A 12,456-nucleotide genomic window follows, 5' to 3' on the forward strand; every position below is an offset into this window, starting at 1 on the left:
TTTTTGTAGCTGCCTTTTGATGTCATGTTGTGTCTCTTTGTAGCTGCATTTTGTAGTCATGTTGTGTCTCTTTGTTGCTGCTTTTTTGTAGTCATTTCTGTCTCTTTGAAGCTGCCTTTTGGAGTCGTTTGTGTCTCTTTGTAGCTGCCTTTTGTAGTCATTTCGTCTCTTTGAAGGCTGCCTTTTGTAGTCATTTCTGTCTCTTTGTAGATGCCTTTTGTAGTCATTTGCGTCTCTTTGAAGCTGCCTTTTGTTGTCATTTCTGTCTCTTTGTAGCTGCCTTTTGTAGTCATTTTGTGTCTCTTTGTAGCTGCCTTTTGTAGTCATTTCTGTCTCTTTGTAGCTGCTTTTTGTAGTCGTTTGTGTCTCTTGTCGCTGCCTTTTGTAGTCATTTTGTGTCTCTTTGAAGCTGCCTTTTGTAGTCGTTTGTGTCTCTTTGTAGCTGCCTTTTGTAGTCATTTCTGTCTCTTTGAAGCTGCCTTTTGTAGTCATTTCTGTCTCTTTGTAGATGCCTTTTGTAGTCATTTTGTGTCTCTTTGTAGCTGCCTTTTGTAGTCGTTTGTGTCTCTTTGTAGCTGCTTTTGTAGTCATTTCTGTCTCTTTGAAGCTTCCTTTTGTAGTCATTTCTGTCTCTTTGTAGATGCCTTTTATAGTCATTTTGCGTCTCTTTGTAGCTGCCTTTTGTAGTCATTTTGTGTCTCTTTGTAGCTGCCTTTTGTAGTCATGTTGTGTCTCTTTGTAGCTGCCTTTTGTAGTCATTTGTGTCTCTTTGTATCTGCCTTTTGTAGTCATTTTGTGTCTCTTTGTTGCTGCTTTTTGTAGTCATTTCTGTCTCTTTGTAGCTGCCTTTTGTAGTCATTTTGCGTCTCTTTGTAGCTGCCTTTTGTAGTCATTTTGTGTCTCTTTGAAGCTGCCTTTTGTAGTCGTTTGTGTCTCTTTGTAGCTGCCTTTTGTAGTCATGTTGTGTCTCTTTGTAGCTGCCTTTTGTAGTCATTTGTGTCTCTTTGTAGCTGCCCTTTGTAGTCATTTTGCGTCTCTTTGAAGCTGCCTTTTGTAGTCATTTGTGTCTCTTTGTAGCTGCCTTTTGTAGTCATTTTGTGTCTCTTTGTAGCTGCCTTTTGTAGTCATTTCTGTCTCTTTGTAGCTGCTTTTTGTAGTCGTTTGTGTCTCTTTGTAGCTGCCTTTTGTAGTCATTTTGTGTCTCTTTGTAGCTGCCTTTTGTAGTCGTTTGTGTCTCTTTGTAGCTGCCTTTTGTAGTCATTTCTGTCTCTTTGAAGCTGCCTTTTGTAGTCATTTCTGTCTCTTTGTAGATGCCTTTTGTAGTCATTTTGCGTCTCTTTGAAGCTGCCTTTTGTAGTCATTTCTGTCTCTTTGTAGCTGCCTTTTGTAGTCATTTTGTGTCTCTTTGTAGCTGCCTTTTGTAGTCATTTCTGTCTCTTTGTAGCTGCTTTTTGTAGTCGTTTGTGTCTCTTTGTAGCTGCCTTTTGTAGTCATTTTGTGTCTCTTTGTAGCTGCCTTTTGTAGTCGTTTGTGTCTCTTTGTAGCTGCCTTTTGTAGTCATTTCTGTCTCTTTGAAGCTGCCTTTTGTAGTCATTTCTGTCTCTTTGTAGATGCCTTTTGTAGTCATTTTGCGTCTCTTTGTAGCTGCCTTTTGTAGTCATTTTGTGTCTCTTTGTAGCTGCCTTTTGTAGTCATGTTGTGTCTCTTTGTAGCTGCCTTTTGTAGTCATTTGTGTCTCTTTGTATCTGCCTTTTGTAGTCATTTTGTGTCTCTTTGTAGCTGCTTTTTTGTAGTGTGTTTGTGTCTCTTTGGAGTTGCCTTTTGTGGATGTTTGTGTCTCTTTGGAGTTGCCTTTTGTAGATGTTTGTGTCTCTTTGGAGTTGCCTTTTGTAGTCATGTTGTGTCTCTTTGTAGCTGCCTTTTGTAGTCATTTGTGTCTCTTTGTATCTGCCTTTTGTAGTCATTTTGTGTCTCTTTGTAGCTGCTTTTTTGTAGTGTGTTTGTGTCTCTTTGGAGTTGCCTTTTGTGGATGTTTGTGTCTCTTTGGAGTTGCCTTTTGTAGATGTTTGTGTCTCTTTGGAGTTGCCTTTTGTAGTTGTTTGTGTCTCTTTGGAGTTGCCTTTGTGGTTGTCCATCATTGTGGCAGTTGTGTGTCTCTTTGTAGTCAGTATGTGTCTGTAACAATGTTTCTATGCCTGCAATGTCTAAAAACATGGTTATATTCTCCGCAGATTTAAGTCATTTTGAGTCAGTTTATTGTTTTTTTTTTGTCTATTTCTGGTCTTGTTTTGTTATTTTGTGTCTCTTTGTAGTCATTTCATTTACTTTACAATAAGGAATATTAACAGTCACTTCATAAAGAACAAAACTTGAAAATAACTGCAGCAGTAAACACATATTTAGAGCAAAATGAGATAAATGATGTTGACGAATGACTTTTTACTCACTGAATAATTCCAATATAAATGTCCTTTTGCTGAGTAGTGACGGCCTCAAACAGCATCTGCATGGGCCTCGTCTGATTTTTGGTGTCCTTAAACGTGACGTTATTCACTTTAAATTCAATCTGCCTATTTATTCCAGAGTCCAGGTCTGTAGCCTGAGAGAAGCAAGAGATACAACATCTGGACATCATGCCGCATATCTCACTTACAGCATGTCAGTTATTTGGGTTTCATTACTCACAGTGACGCTTGCCACCGACGTGCCCTTACTTGCACTTTCTGACACCACCACTGAAATCCAAAGAAGGAAAATCAGCATTAAATTATTATTCAGTTTGCACAACACACAAAAACTACAAGAAAGAAGAAGGAAAAAAATGTGTTGACTTTAAATTTAAATGACTTGTTCCAATGACTCTTTCTTTGTTGAATGGGACAGCATGAAGTTCAATTTAAGTGTGAAGCAAAAACTGTGTTGGATAAACATACAGTTAAACAATCTCAAATATTCACTCACCAAACACAGAATCTGAGAAAATGAATTGTGGAGCGTTGTCGTTTATGTCTTCAATGTTGATGACCATTTGTCCTGAAATGTATATATATTTAAAAGGATTAAATTGACATGAGATGACTTCATGCTTTTACTACTATGCCTTCTGCACAACGACCCAGTGGCTGACCTGTTGTGACACTGTTGTTCTCTCCTTTCTCCGTGTACTGATCCACCACCTGAGACTCGATCACCACCTGGTCACAGTCTTCATAATCCACCGTGTGCTTCGGGTTGAGTCTGACTTCCCCCGTCGGGTCCAGGATGAACCAGCTGCAGGGCGTCAGAGAACCGTTGCATCTGCATCTCATGGATTCCAGCTCGTAGATCAAGGAGTGGTTCCCGTCTTTGTCGTGTGCCGTGAAGTTCCCGACGGCCCCGCTGATGGTGGTGTTCTCCTTCACCGTCACGGGGCCCGACGGCTGGAACTCGGGCCTCTCGTCGTTCACGTCCAGCACCTCCACCATCACTATCACGACGGCCGTCTCCTGCTCCAGGTCCGCCGCCTCTACCTGCAGCTTGAATTGCTTGAGCGTGCTCTCGTAGTCCAGCTCGATGTCGGGGTCCACGGTGATGTTCCCCCTGTAACCCTCCTTCTCTTCGTAGGTGCGAATGATGAAGCTGCCAATGCTTCCCTCGATGATGCTGAAGGAGATGCGGTCAAACTCTGCCGTTTGGTCCAAATCCTCAGCCTGAACAGAACCCACAAAGGCACCTGATTGGATGAAAAGTATCATTAAAATCCACACGCAAAATGTATTGAAGGTGATTTGGGAAGTTAAACACTGACCTTTTTCGCCTTCTTTGACTGAGAATTTGTAAGATGAGGCTTTAAATTGTGGTTTGTTGTCATTGACGTCCTGGGATGCGTGAAAAGAAAAGATCGGCAGTTATCCTCCTCCAGTTTCACAGCATCAACCATTTGCTACAGACAGCTGAACACTCACTTCTACATTGATGATAACTGTGACCGTGGTGGACAATGCTGGACTGCCTTTGTCAGTAGCGGTTACGTTGAGCTCGATCACCCCGTCCAGGTCCGGGTCCAGGGCCTCGCGGTCCAGCTCGCCCTTGTTTCTTAACACGCCAGTGTCGGGGTTGATGGTGAAGTTAGCGCTGTACTCGCTCGGTTCGATTCTATACACTATTTGGCTGTTTAGCGTACCAGATTCATCTGCATCAGTTGCCTGTCCAAATGAGAAACATCAGACTTGGTCCAGGAAGTAAATACATTTCTTACTTAATGTCGCAAGAACACTGCACTGACAAAAAAAAAAAGGGATGTGAAACACCTGAAAAAGACATGTGGGCACTCATGTGTGACTGTTGATCATCTCAGCCCAATAATAACTTCTCATGCTACAGCAAACTGCTTGCTCTCTTCTGGGAAGGGTTTCCTGCAAGATTTGGGAACCTGGCTCCAGTTCAGCCACAGGAACATAAATGAGGTCCTGATGTTGAGTGATAAGATCCGGCTCGTTCCAGTTCATCCAGAAGCTTTAGACCGGATCGAGGCTCTGTGCGGGCTGATCTACTTCTTCCACACCGAGCTCCGAAAAAGCATTTCTTTATGGACCTGGCTTTACGTGTCGTCATGTTGAAGCAGGAGAGGACCCTTCCTGAATCGTTGCCGTTATATTGAAAGAACACTACTGTCTCAAATATCATTATACACTGTAGAAATAAAGGGAACTACATCTGCATTACGTCTGGAGGGTTGAGGGGCACTACTGCATATCACAAAATACGATTGAGTTGCATTGTGGGAAATGACAGTTGGATAAAGAGGTGCTTTTGCCTAAGCTATGCTGAAAATAAGTCCACAGTTTTGGGTTTGAAACTGCTATCCCAACGTCAAGACACATTTTTTTTTAATTTTCCGTAAATACACTACTTGTGGAATTAAATTAAAATTAAATAAATCACAAAGCCCATTAAAAATAGCCACCAACACCTGTGAGATGCAAATGCTACCTCCCACAGTTACCTCGATCTTGACTTCAAGCGATTCCCCCTCTTTGACGAACTCCCGGTAGGTGTCCCTGTTGGCGACCGGCGCGTGGTCGTTGATGTCGGTCACGGTTATCTCCAGCACCGCGCTGCCGGGCTTGTTGTCCGTGTCTCTGGCCTGCAGGGTGGCCGAGAACAGAGATCTGACCTCGCGATCCAGCAGAGTTGCGTTTTTCACACGGACCGTGCCCGTGTGTGGCTCCACGTCAAAATACAGACGTCTGAAACAACAGATGCAGACCCTTCAGGGGTGTTGTCTTAGCAACCATGGCAAAGCAAAAAGAAACAGGTTTGGCGTACATGCTGTCTGGAAGAAGGCTGTAGGTGATGTTGCCTTGATCCATCGTGTCTGGATCCTCTGCCTGAGGGGGGGGGAACAAAAACAATCAGTCCTCCTCAACTGCAAGTGTTTGGTACATGGAAGCTCAACCTTTCCAGAAAGTAGAGGACGTACGGTAAAGGTGCCCAACGGCGTCCCAGCAGGGGAGTGCTCAGACACGTTCAGCTTATACGTGTCCGGTTTGAACATGGGGCTGTTGTCGTTGGCGTCCAGGATGTTAATGGTGACCGTGGCAGTGGAGGCGAAGGTGGGTTGTTCTTCATCTATGGCGACGACCTGCACCGTGACACAAGCACAGGAAAAAACACACACACAACCTCAGTGCTTTTGCGAATCACAAATGTGAAAGATGTCACCCATATGATGATCGCAGGATCTCTCACTTGTAAAATCATCTGTGTTTTCTCTTCATAATCCAGTTTTTGGGGGTCCTTGACCAGAAGCTGAACGACGCTGTCCGATATGGTGAATTCTGGCACCACAGAAAACACGTCCTTGTCCTCTCCCTCCAGGGTCAGTTTGGTTTTGGCAAGCTGTGAGAAGCCAAGAAAAGAATATTCACGCTTGAACATTAATTGACTTCTTACGCAGGAAAATGCTTTCAGTTGAGGAAAAGTCTTTTTTTTATGTTGATGATCTTTTCTTCTCACTTTGTCCAGATCTTTGACTGTCATGTTGATGACAATGGAGCCCAACAAGTGCTCCACGATCTCTCCCGTGAAGTGGCTCGCCTTCACGCAGGAGAGCTCGTCTACGCACTTGTAGAACTCGGGCTTGTTGTCGTTGACGTCGAGGATGTTGATCTGGACCTTTGCCGTGGTGTAGGCGTGAACCCCGTGGATGTTTTCATTAGCCTCAGTAGCCTAAAGTGGAATAAAATAGAGTAATTTCACCCAAAAAACTAAATGTTCTCCATGATTCTGTTATATTTCACGGATCGCAGTGGGCCTCTTCCTTTAGTTTGGTGCTGGTTCTGGTTAGAAGTCGTGTTCAGGGACGAAGATCAAGCCTGCAAATTAGAGCGACGTCCTGTGCCTTTACAAGACCTGGTTCTCACAATCCTCCCTCCCAAAACACCTCCTCTGCTTCCTCGCCCACTTGTCTCTCCTTACAGGAGCCACAGGAAGGGCGATGAAGCCATGGAGCATTCTGGGTATTAACTTCTACTTCTAATGAACATCTCTACAACCCGATTAACATGTTACATCTAGTCTGTTTACTCAAACAGCATTTAAAAAATGACTATTTGTGGTTTTACAGGAAGTTACCGTCTTGGCACAGCGAGTGTACTGACGTCTTCACACCGTGAGGTTGCCAGGCAACCAGCAGAGCCTTGTGGGAGGAGGATTTTTATTTTATTTTCTTGACCTTAGACGAGCCAGTTGTAAGCCATGCTTCTATTTATGCTCACCTGCTGGCATTATATTCAGTGTTACCGTGGAAATGTATGTGTAGATGTATGCAAGACAGATATAAAGTAAAATTACAGGAGGAGGAAATTGATGTTCAACTCAACAAAAACAACAAAATGTACCTTTACAGTCAGGTCAACAGAGTCACCAATATCTTCTCTGTCAATATTGGACATCACAGCTATGACGCCGCCAGTTCTTGAGATGTCAAACAGGCCAGCTACTGTGGACTCTGTCGAACAATGTGGAGAAAGACAAAGAAAAAAAAACGTTGTATTCACTCGTTGCACGACAAATTGTTCTCGATTGACGATGCTCACTTTCAATGCTGTAGATGATGTCGTCGTTGATACTTGTGTCCTGGTCTAGGGCGGTCACTTTAAACACAGACTGGCCCTGGCGAAGAAAAAACGATAAAAGAGATTTGTTTTCAGAAACCTGGAGCAACATTTAAACGTCCATGCAGGCTTACTGCCTGTAGATTTTGTATGTAACGGCCCAAAAATACACACTAATGATGGGGTTCGCACAAGAACACGCAGCTGCATGCGAATTAAAAGCAGATGTCACACGAGGAAATGTGTTATATGGATTTTTCCTTTTAACAATCCAGTTGAGCATTTTTTTCCCGATGAATAGAAATGCAGTAGCACTCACCAAAGGAGAATTCTCTTCAACTCTCGCTACGTAGGGAATCCCAACAAACTGGGGGTCAAGGTCTGGGACGTCAATCACCGTGATGAAGGAAAAAACAGCACTCGAGAAATGATTGATTGTGTCATAATGACATCGGCCTCCACCGTCCTGTTAAGGGACAAAACTTTTTTTTTGAATTCCTCATTCTAATGTTTTTAAACACACATTCATATTTCACATTTCATATTATAATAGCTACATATTTAGTGGTATTAACACTGAAAAAGTATCATAATTTTACTGTATTATCTGCATTAATATTAAATGAGTCACTTCAGAGATCAGTTTTTCCTAGGTTTGCAAAGGGTTTGACCAAAATTAAGCCGTACATTTTACAGTATGCTCCTCAGTCTGATCTTCTATTACATGCAAGTCATAAAAAAGGAAGCTTGCATCATTTTGGGGAAATATGTTAATTAAATTTCATGCCGAGTTAGGGGAGAAAATTAGACAACACTCTTGTATTGGTCTGTTTGGTGTGAAGCCATGGTTAGCTTAGCATAAAGACAGCTAGCCTGGCTCTCAAAGGTAAAAAATAAACAAATAATAAATAAATACGCCAACCAACTTATTAAGATGTTAAATTTAATGCGTTAAATTCCAACAAAAACCAGTCTAAAAAGTCTAAAAATGGTGGCGTTATGGAGGGACTATTTCTTGGCGTAGCAGTGACTTCCTGAAGTCTCCACTGGCTCCTAATAAGCACATTTCCCAAACAATCTAACTGTTGCTTTTACTTGCATAATACTTACAGTTGCATTAATTTTCAGCCGATAGAAAGAGCTCAATGCAGTGAAGTTCAGACTTCCAGTTAATTTGACTTCACCAGTTGTGGACACGATGCTAAAAAGACTGGATCCTTCACTGGGAGTGACCTTGAAAATCAAGTGAAAATGATGCTTCAGTAAAGTTTGTGGAACAGCAGAATATGATATAAATGATTTACAACAGAAGCTTACCTCACTGATGCTGTATTGAACACGAGCAGCGACGGAAGTGTCTGCATCAGTGGCATGCACCCTGAACAGAGTAGTACCTACGGGTGTATTCTGATCAATCGGATCAGGACAAAGACAACAATAAACAACACACAAATGTCTCTCAGGATTAAAGGTTGAGTAGGTGATTCTATTCAGAAACACTTTCTGTTATATTACTTGAAATCACAGAAAACAGAGGTCTGAAGGAAGGGGGCGGGACTTTTTCCAGTTCTGCGATGCATTCAAAGTCAAAGTGTTTGTTTCCAAATGACCTACTCAACCTTTAACAACCATGTAAGCACATTTTGACATGTTGATGGATTGGCAAATTGACGCTGGAGTTAAAAAAACAAACAAACTGAGAAGCAAACAGATTAAGAGAATCATTAACTGATATGTTTGACTTACTTCTCTGATCTCTCTATCGTATGAAGACTCCACGAATCTGGGTGGGTTGTCGTTGGCATCGGATAATACTATCGTTAATACTCCTGTCCTCTGAAAGACATTACATGGTGTACTGTGAATAAAACCAACAAACTCTTATGAAATGATGAGTGTTAACTGAAAAGCCACTTACATCATTGAAACCATCAGAGACTCGAACTCCAAGCATCAATACCTGAACAGTCTAGAATGAAAACATTAAAAAAAAAAACGTTAAATTGATGAGACACAGAGAATCAAAATGAAACTGTTAAATACTGGAGGGTCTCTACGTCCACTAGGCCATACCTCTCTATCTAGTTTCCGACTGACTGATACGACCCCAGTATCCCTGTCAACTGTGAAGTATCCGTCATTGGGCTCAGTAAGGGAGTAAGTCAATTTGTCATTTTCTGTGTCTGTCGCGTTTACAGTAAACACATCGGTACCTGTGAAAACAGCATCAGAGGAACAAATTTAAATACGTGCAATATCTATTGAGCTATAATGTTGTAAAAAGTGAGATAAAAAAATATGTACATACCTACTGGGATGTCTTCGCACACGGAATAAACACCCTCATTGATTGTGGGACTGGTATTTGCTGTAGAAGTAAAATCGTCACACTGTTAAAATAATTGCCTAAGTAATTTTTTGTCAAAATTGTTTCTTTTTTTTGCCTAAATCATCTCTTGATGACGCCGGCCACCTGTGGTAAAATCGCCTACATCCACAGTCAATCAGATCATGTGATTTTACCCCTTTAAGATAATAGCCTATGTCAAGTGTGTTACACTTTTGGTGAAGTTTTTTGTTTTTCCTGAAAAACTTTAAAAAATGACTTAGGCGATTATTTTAACAGCGTGACGAAATGTTAAGAAGTGATGTAAAGACTATAATGACAAGATTGCAATAAAATGAATTGAATACTCACCATTAGTTAAACCGATGAGGCACAACAGGAACATGCGTCCCATGATCCCCTCCATGTCTGCAAATGAAAAGAAAGGGCAATCTGATTAGTACAGCTGATACAATTAGTCTGTTCATTGATTAGTCGATCTGTGGATGTGTGAGGTTGTACTTAAAGGCACAGTGGTGCTCTGAGCTATGTTGACGTTTAGCAGGGATTTGGTCATTAAGCAAAGCACTGGACCTTTAAAAAATAATAATAATTTCCTGTAGATGAAACATAGCGGGATCCGTGGCAGGATAAAATAGCAGAATTTCTTCCACTGTCTTTTATGTAACATTTATATCCGCAGTACACTTTTGAGCCACCTGAGGGAGCCTTAATGTTTTTACATGCCTCTAATAATTGTAGCCTTCTTCTACTATGAAAGGCAGGTGTTTGTTTTACTGATGAGAGGAAATGAAAAGATTGAGACTTGAATTTAATTACGCCTGATTGCATTTATTTGATCCATCTATACTAAACTAATATTCAATAATGCAAATATAAAACAAAGTTGTGGTCTCCTCTTAATGGCCGGTTTAATCATTCAAGAAAATATAAGATGATGTGGAAGGAATGTTCATTTACCCACAAATTCATTCTTCTCATGAATTATAGATAAGTTTTATTAGTTTTATTCAACTTAGTAAAACACCAACATCATTCAACTTAATTAACATGCATGATGCACCCAGTTATATTCAGTGTTGTAGCTGGACAAAATGACAAAACGGCTCTTACCCTGATTTATAGGTTGATATTTAACAGCATATTAAATATGGCCGTAATTCATTATAAATATCACAGCAGGCGTTGTGTGATGTCATGGAGCAGAGTGTCATAACACGTTGGATAGTTTCATTACAGAGAAAGCAGAACAGCGTCAGCTGTGATTTCCTCTATGATACTGATAAAGTTGGAGGCAATAAGGCAATGCCTGCTCTATGTGGAATAATATCAAATTGGAATATGTGGTTTCATCATGTTTTCTAATGTAAGCCAGAACTTGTAGAGTAGAAACATTTCAGTAAAACACGAGCAAGAACAGAACCGCTTCATCTCATCGAGCGGAAGTTAATTTTCAAGAGGCAAACAACAAGTAACCCTCGGTTGTATTTAGTTCTATTGTTCCTTCTTTCCCCACTAGTTCCTCTGTTTTTACTTTGTTAAAGGCAGAAAAAACATTATCTGCACTTTTGACAGGTTGGAGATGTTATGAGCAACAATCAAATTATAGTAAATGTGAGAATAAACCGATTTTCAATGCTGTGACTTCAGAGGATGATGATTAAATATGTATCGAGTATAGGCTATAAATGTACTCTACACTCATAGTTCAAGATATTTTACTAAACTGACATAACATCGAAAAAGGTAAATCAAATTTAAAATGGAGCGTTCAGACTTACCAGATGCCATCCACAGAGGAGTTTCTCCTTTATGTCTCAAAGAGACCTTTGGCTCTTGTTCCTCCCTGTGATTATGGTCTTGTAGTTGTAAATATAAATAATTAACAAGAAGAAGGAGCACACAGCCAATAAAAAAGCAGTAAAGCTCCTCCCTCTCTATGTTGTGTGCATATGTAAAAAAAAAAAAAAATGAAAGCACTGAAATGAAATAGATAAAAATGTCCACCGGTTGTTTGCTCTCACGTGTGGCTACATTATGGCTGTTCAAGCCTGCGTAGTAATGAGAGACGGAATCGGGCGAACTCTTTGGCCCGTCATTGGCTGACCAACCCTGTCGCCAGAAACACATGGCATGGTGCCATACTGTGTTACCAGTGTCCATGCCAGAACCCGGGGGCTCTTTTGTTTGAATGGGTGCTTCTGTTGTCGTGGCAACCACAGCAGTCTCTTGGCTTCCATTGAGGAAGACCAGGGCCTTTCTAGAACATGTCTCGTCAGAACCAATCAGTGGACCGATGGCTTTTTTCACAAAGAACAGATCCATGTACCTCCCTAATGAGCCCCCCCCCCCCTTTCAGCCTGCCCTTCTAATTAAGGGCCATTACACAAAGGATTATCTTCTTTTCTACCTACTGGATTCATTTATTACCAGACATTTGCCTCAAAACAAAAGCACGGCCCCACTCCTCTTAATTACACAGATTTTAGAATGGAGGTGCAAAAAAACACCCCCCGGAAAACCTAACGTGTATACAATAAAGGTTGCTCGCTACCGATTATGAAATATTCAGCTGTAATACTAATTGCACTTAAGAGAAAAAAGCATTTTTAAAAGGAACAGGAAGTGTTTTAACCGAGTCATGCTAGCAGTCCTGTGAAGGTTAGAACCAGCAGTGCTTTGAGCTAAATGCTAATATCGTCACGCTAACGATGACATCATTCATGCAAACACACTGATTGTCATCAAGTATGGTGTTCGCCACGTTCACCACCTTAGTTTAGCATGCTAGCATTTGCTAATTAGTGTTACACACAAGAGTGCCGCTGAGGCTGATGGGAACTTTGGTATTTGGTCATATCTACCAGTGTGTTGGACAATGTGACAGTTTGACCCGACGGCTAGAGATGACGTCATGGGATTACCAAAGATTATGATTAATTTTAAGGATGCCATGAGGGCTGGTACCAATACTGCTAGCATGTGTTGAATGCCAGAAAAAGTTTAAAAGTG

At 41.2% G+C, this 12,456-nt stretch overlaps 1 protein-coding gene across 1 annotated transcript in view; it reads right to left on the minus strand.

The window, feature by feature from the left end:
• The window catches only part of cdhr2 (cadherin related family member 2), a gene marked incomplete at its 5' end in the record, with an annotated part of 14,010 nt that extends 2,241 nt beyond the window's left edge, over window positions 1-11,769 (minus strand). The window contains 22 exons of the mRNA XM_084009925.1: window positions 2,448-2,599; window positions 2,686-2,735; window positions 2,962-3,033; window positions 3,128-3,712; window positions 3,788-3,857; window positions 3,945-4,184; window positions 4,985-5,228; window positions 5,308-5,369; window positions 5,462-5,623; window positions 5,731-5,880; window positions 5,998-6,210; window positions 6,882-6,991; window positions 7,080-7,155; window positions 7,417-7,563; window positions 8,208-8,330; window positions 8,415-8,504; window positions 8,844-8,933; window positions 9,016-9,066; window positions 9,171-9,310; window positions 9,410-9,417; window positions 11,272-11,381; window positions 11,590-11,769. Of these exons, the coding sequence (XP_083866051.1) occupies window positions 2,448-2,599; window positions 2,686-2,735; window positions 2,962-3,033; window positions 3,128-3,712; window positions 3,788-3,857; window positions 3,945-4,184; window positions 4,985-5,228; window positions 5,308-5,369; window positions 5,462-5,623; window positions 5,731-5,880; window positions 5,998-6,210; window positions 6,882-6,991; window positions 7,080-7,155; window positions 7,417-7,563; window positions 8,208-8,330; window positions 8,415-8,504; window positions 8,844-8,933; window positions 9,016-9,066; window positions 9,171-9,310; window positions 9,410-9,417; window positions 11,272-11,381; window positions 11,590-11,769 (3,125 nt within the window). The remainder of the gene's footprint in view (window positions 1-2,447; window positions 2,600-2,685; window positions 2,736-2,961; window positions 3,034-3,127; window positions 3,713-3,787; window positions 3,858-3,944; window positions 4,185-4,984; window positions 5,229-5,307; window positions 5,370-5,461; window positions 5,624-5,730; window positions 5,881-5,997; window positions 6,211-6,881; window positions 6,992-7,079; window positions 7,156-7,416; window positions 7,564-8,207; window positions 8,331-8,414; window positions 8,505-8,843; window positions 8,934-9,015; window positions 9,067-9,170; window positions 9,311-9,409; window positions 9,418-11,271; window positions 11,382-11,589) is intronic.
• Between the last annotated feature and the right edge of the window lie 687 nt (window positions 11,770-12,456).

This window comes from Eutrigla gurnardus, assembly GCF_963514095.1.
Source record: "Eutrigla gurnardus genome assembly, chromosome: 5".
NCBI lineage: Eukaryota > Metazoa > Chordata > Actinopteri > Perciformes > Triglidae > Eutrigla > Eutrigla gurnardus.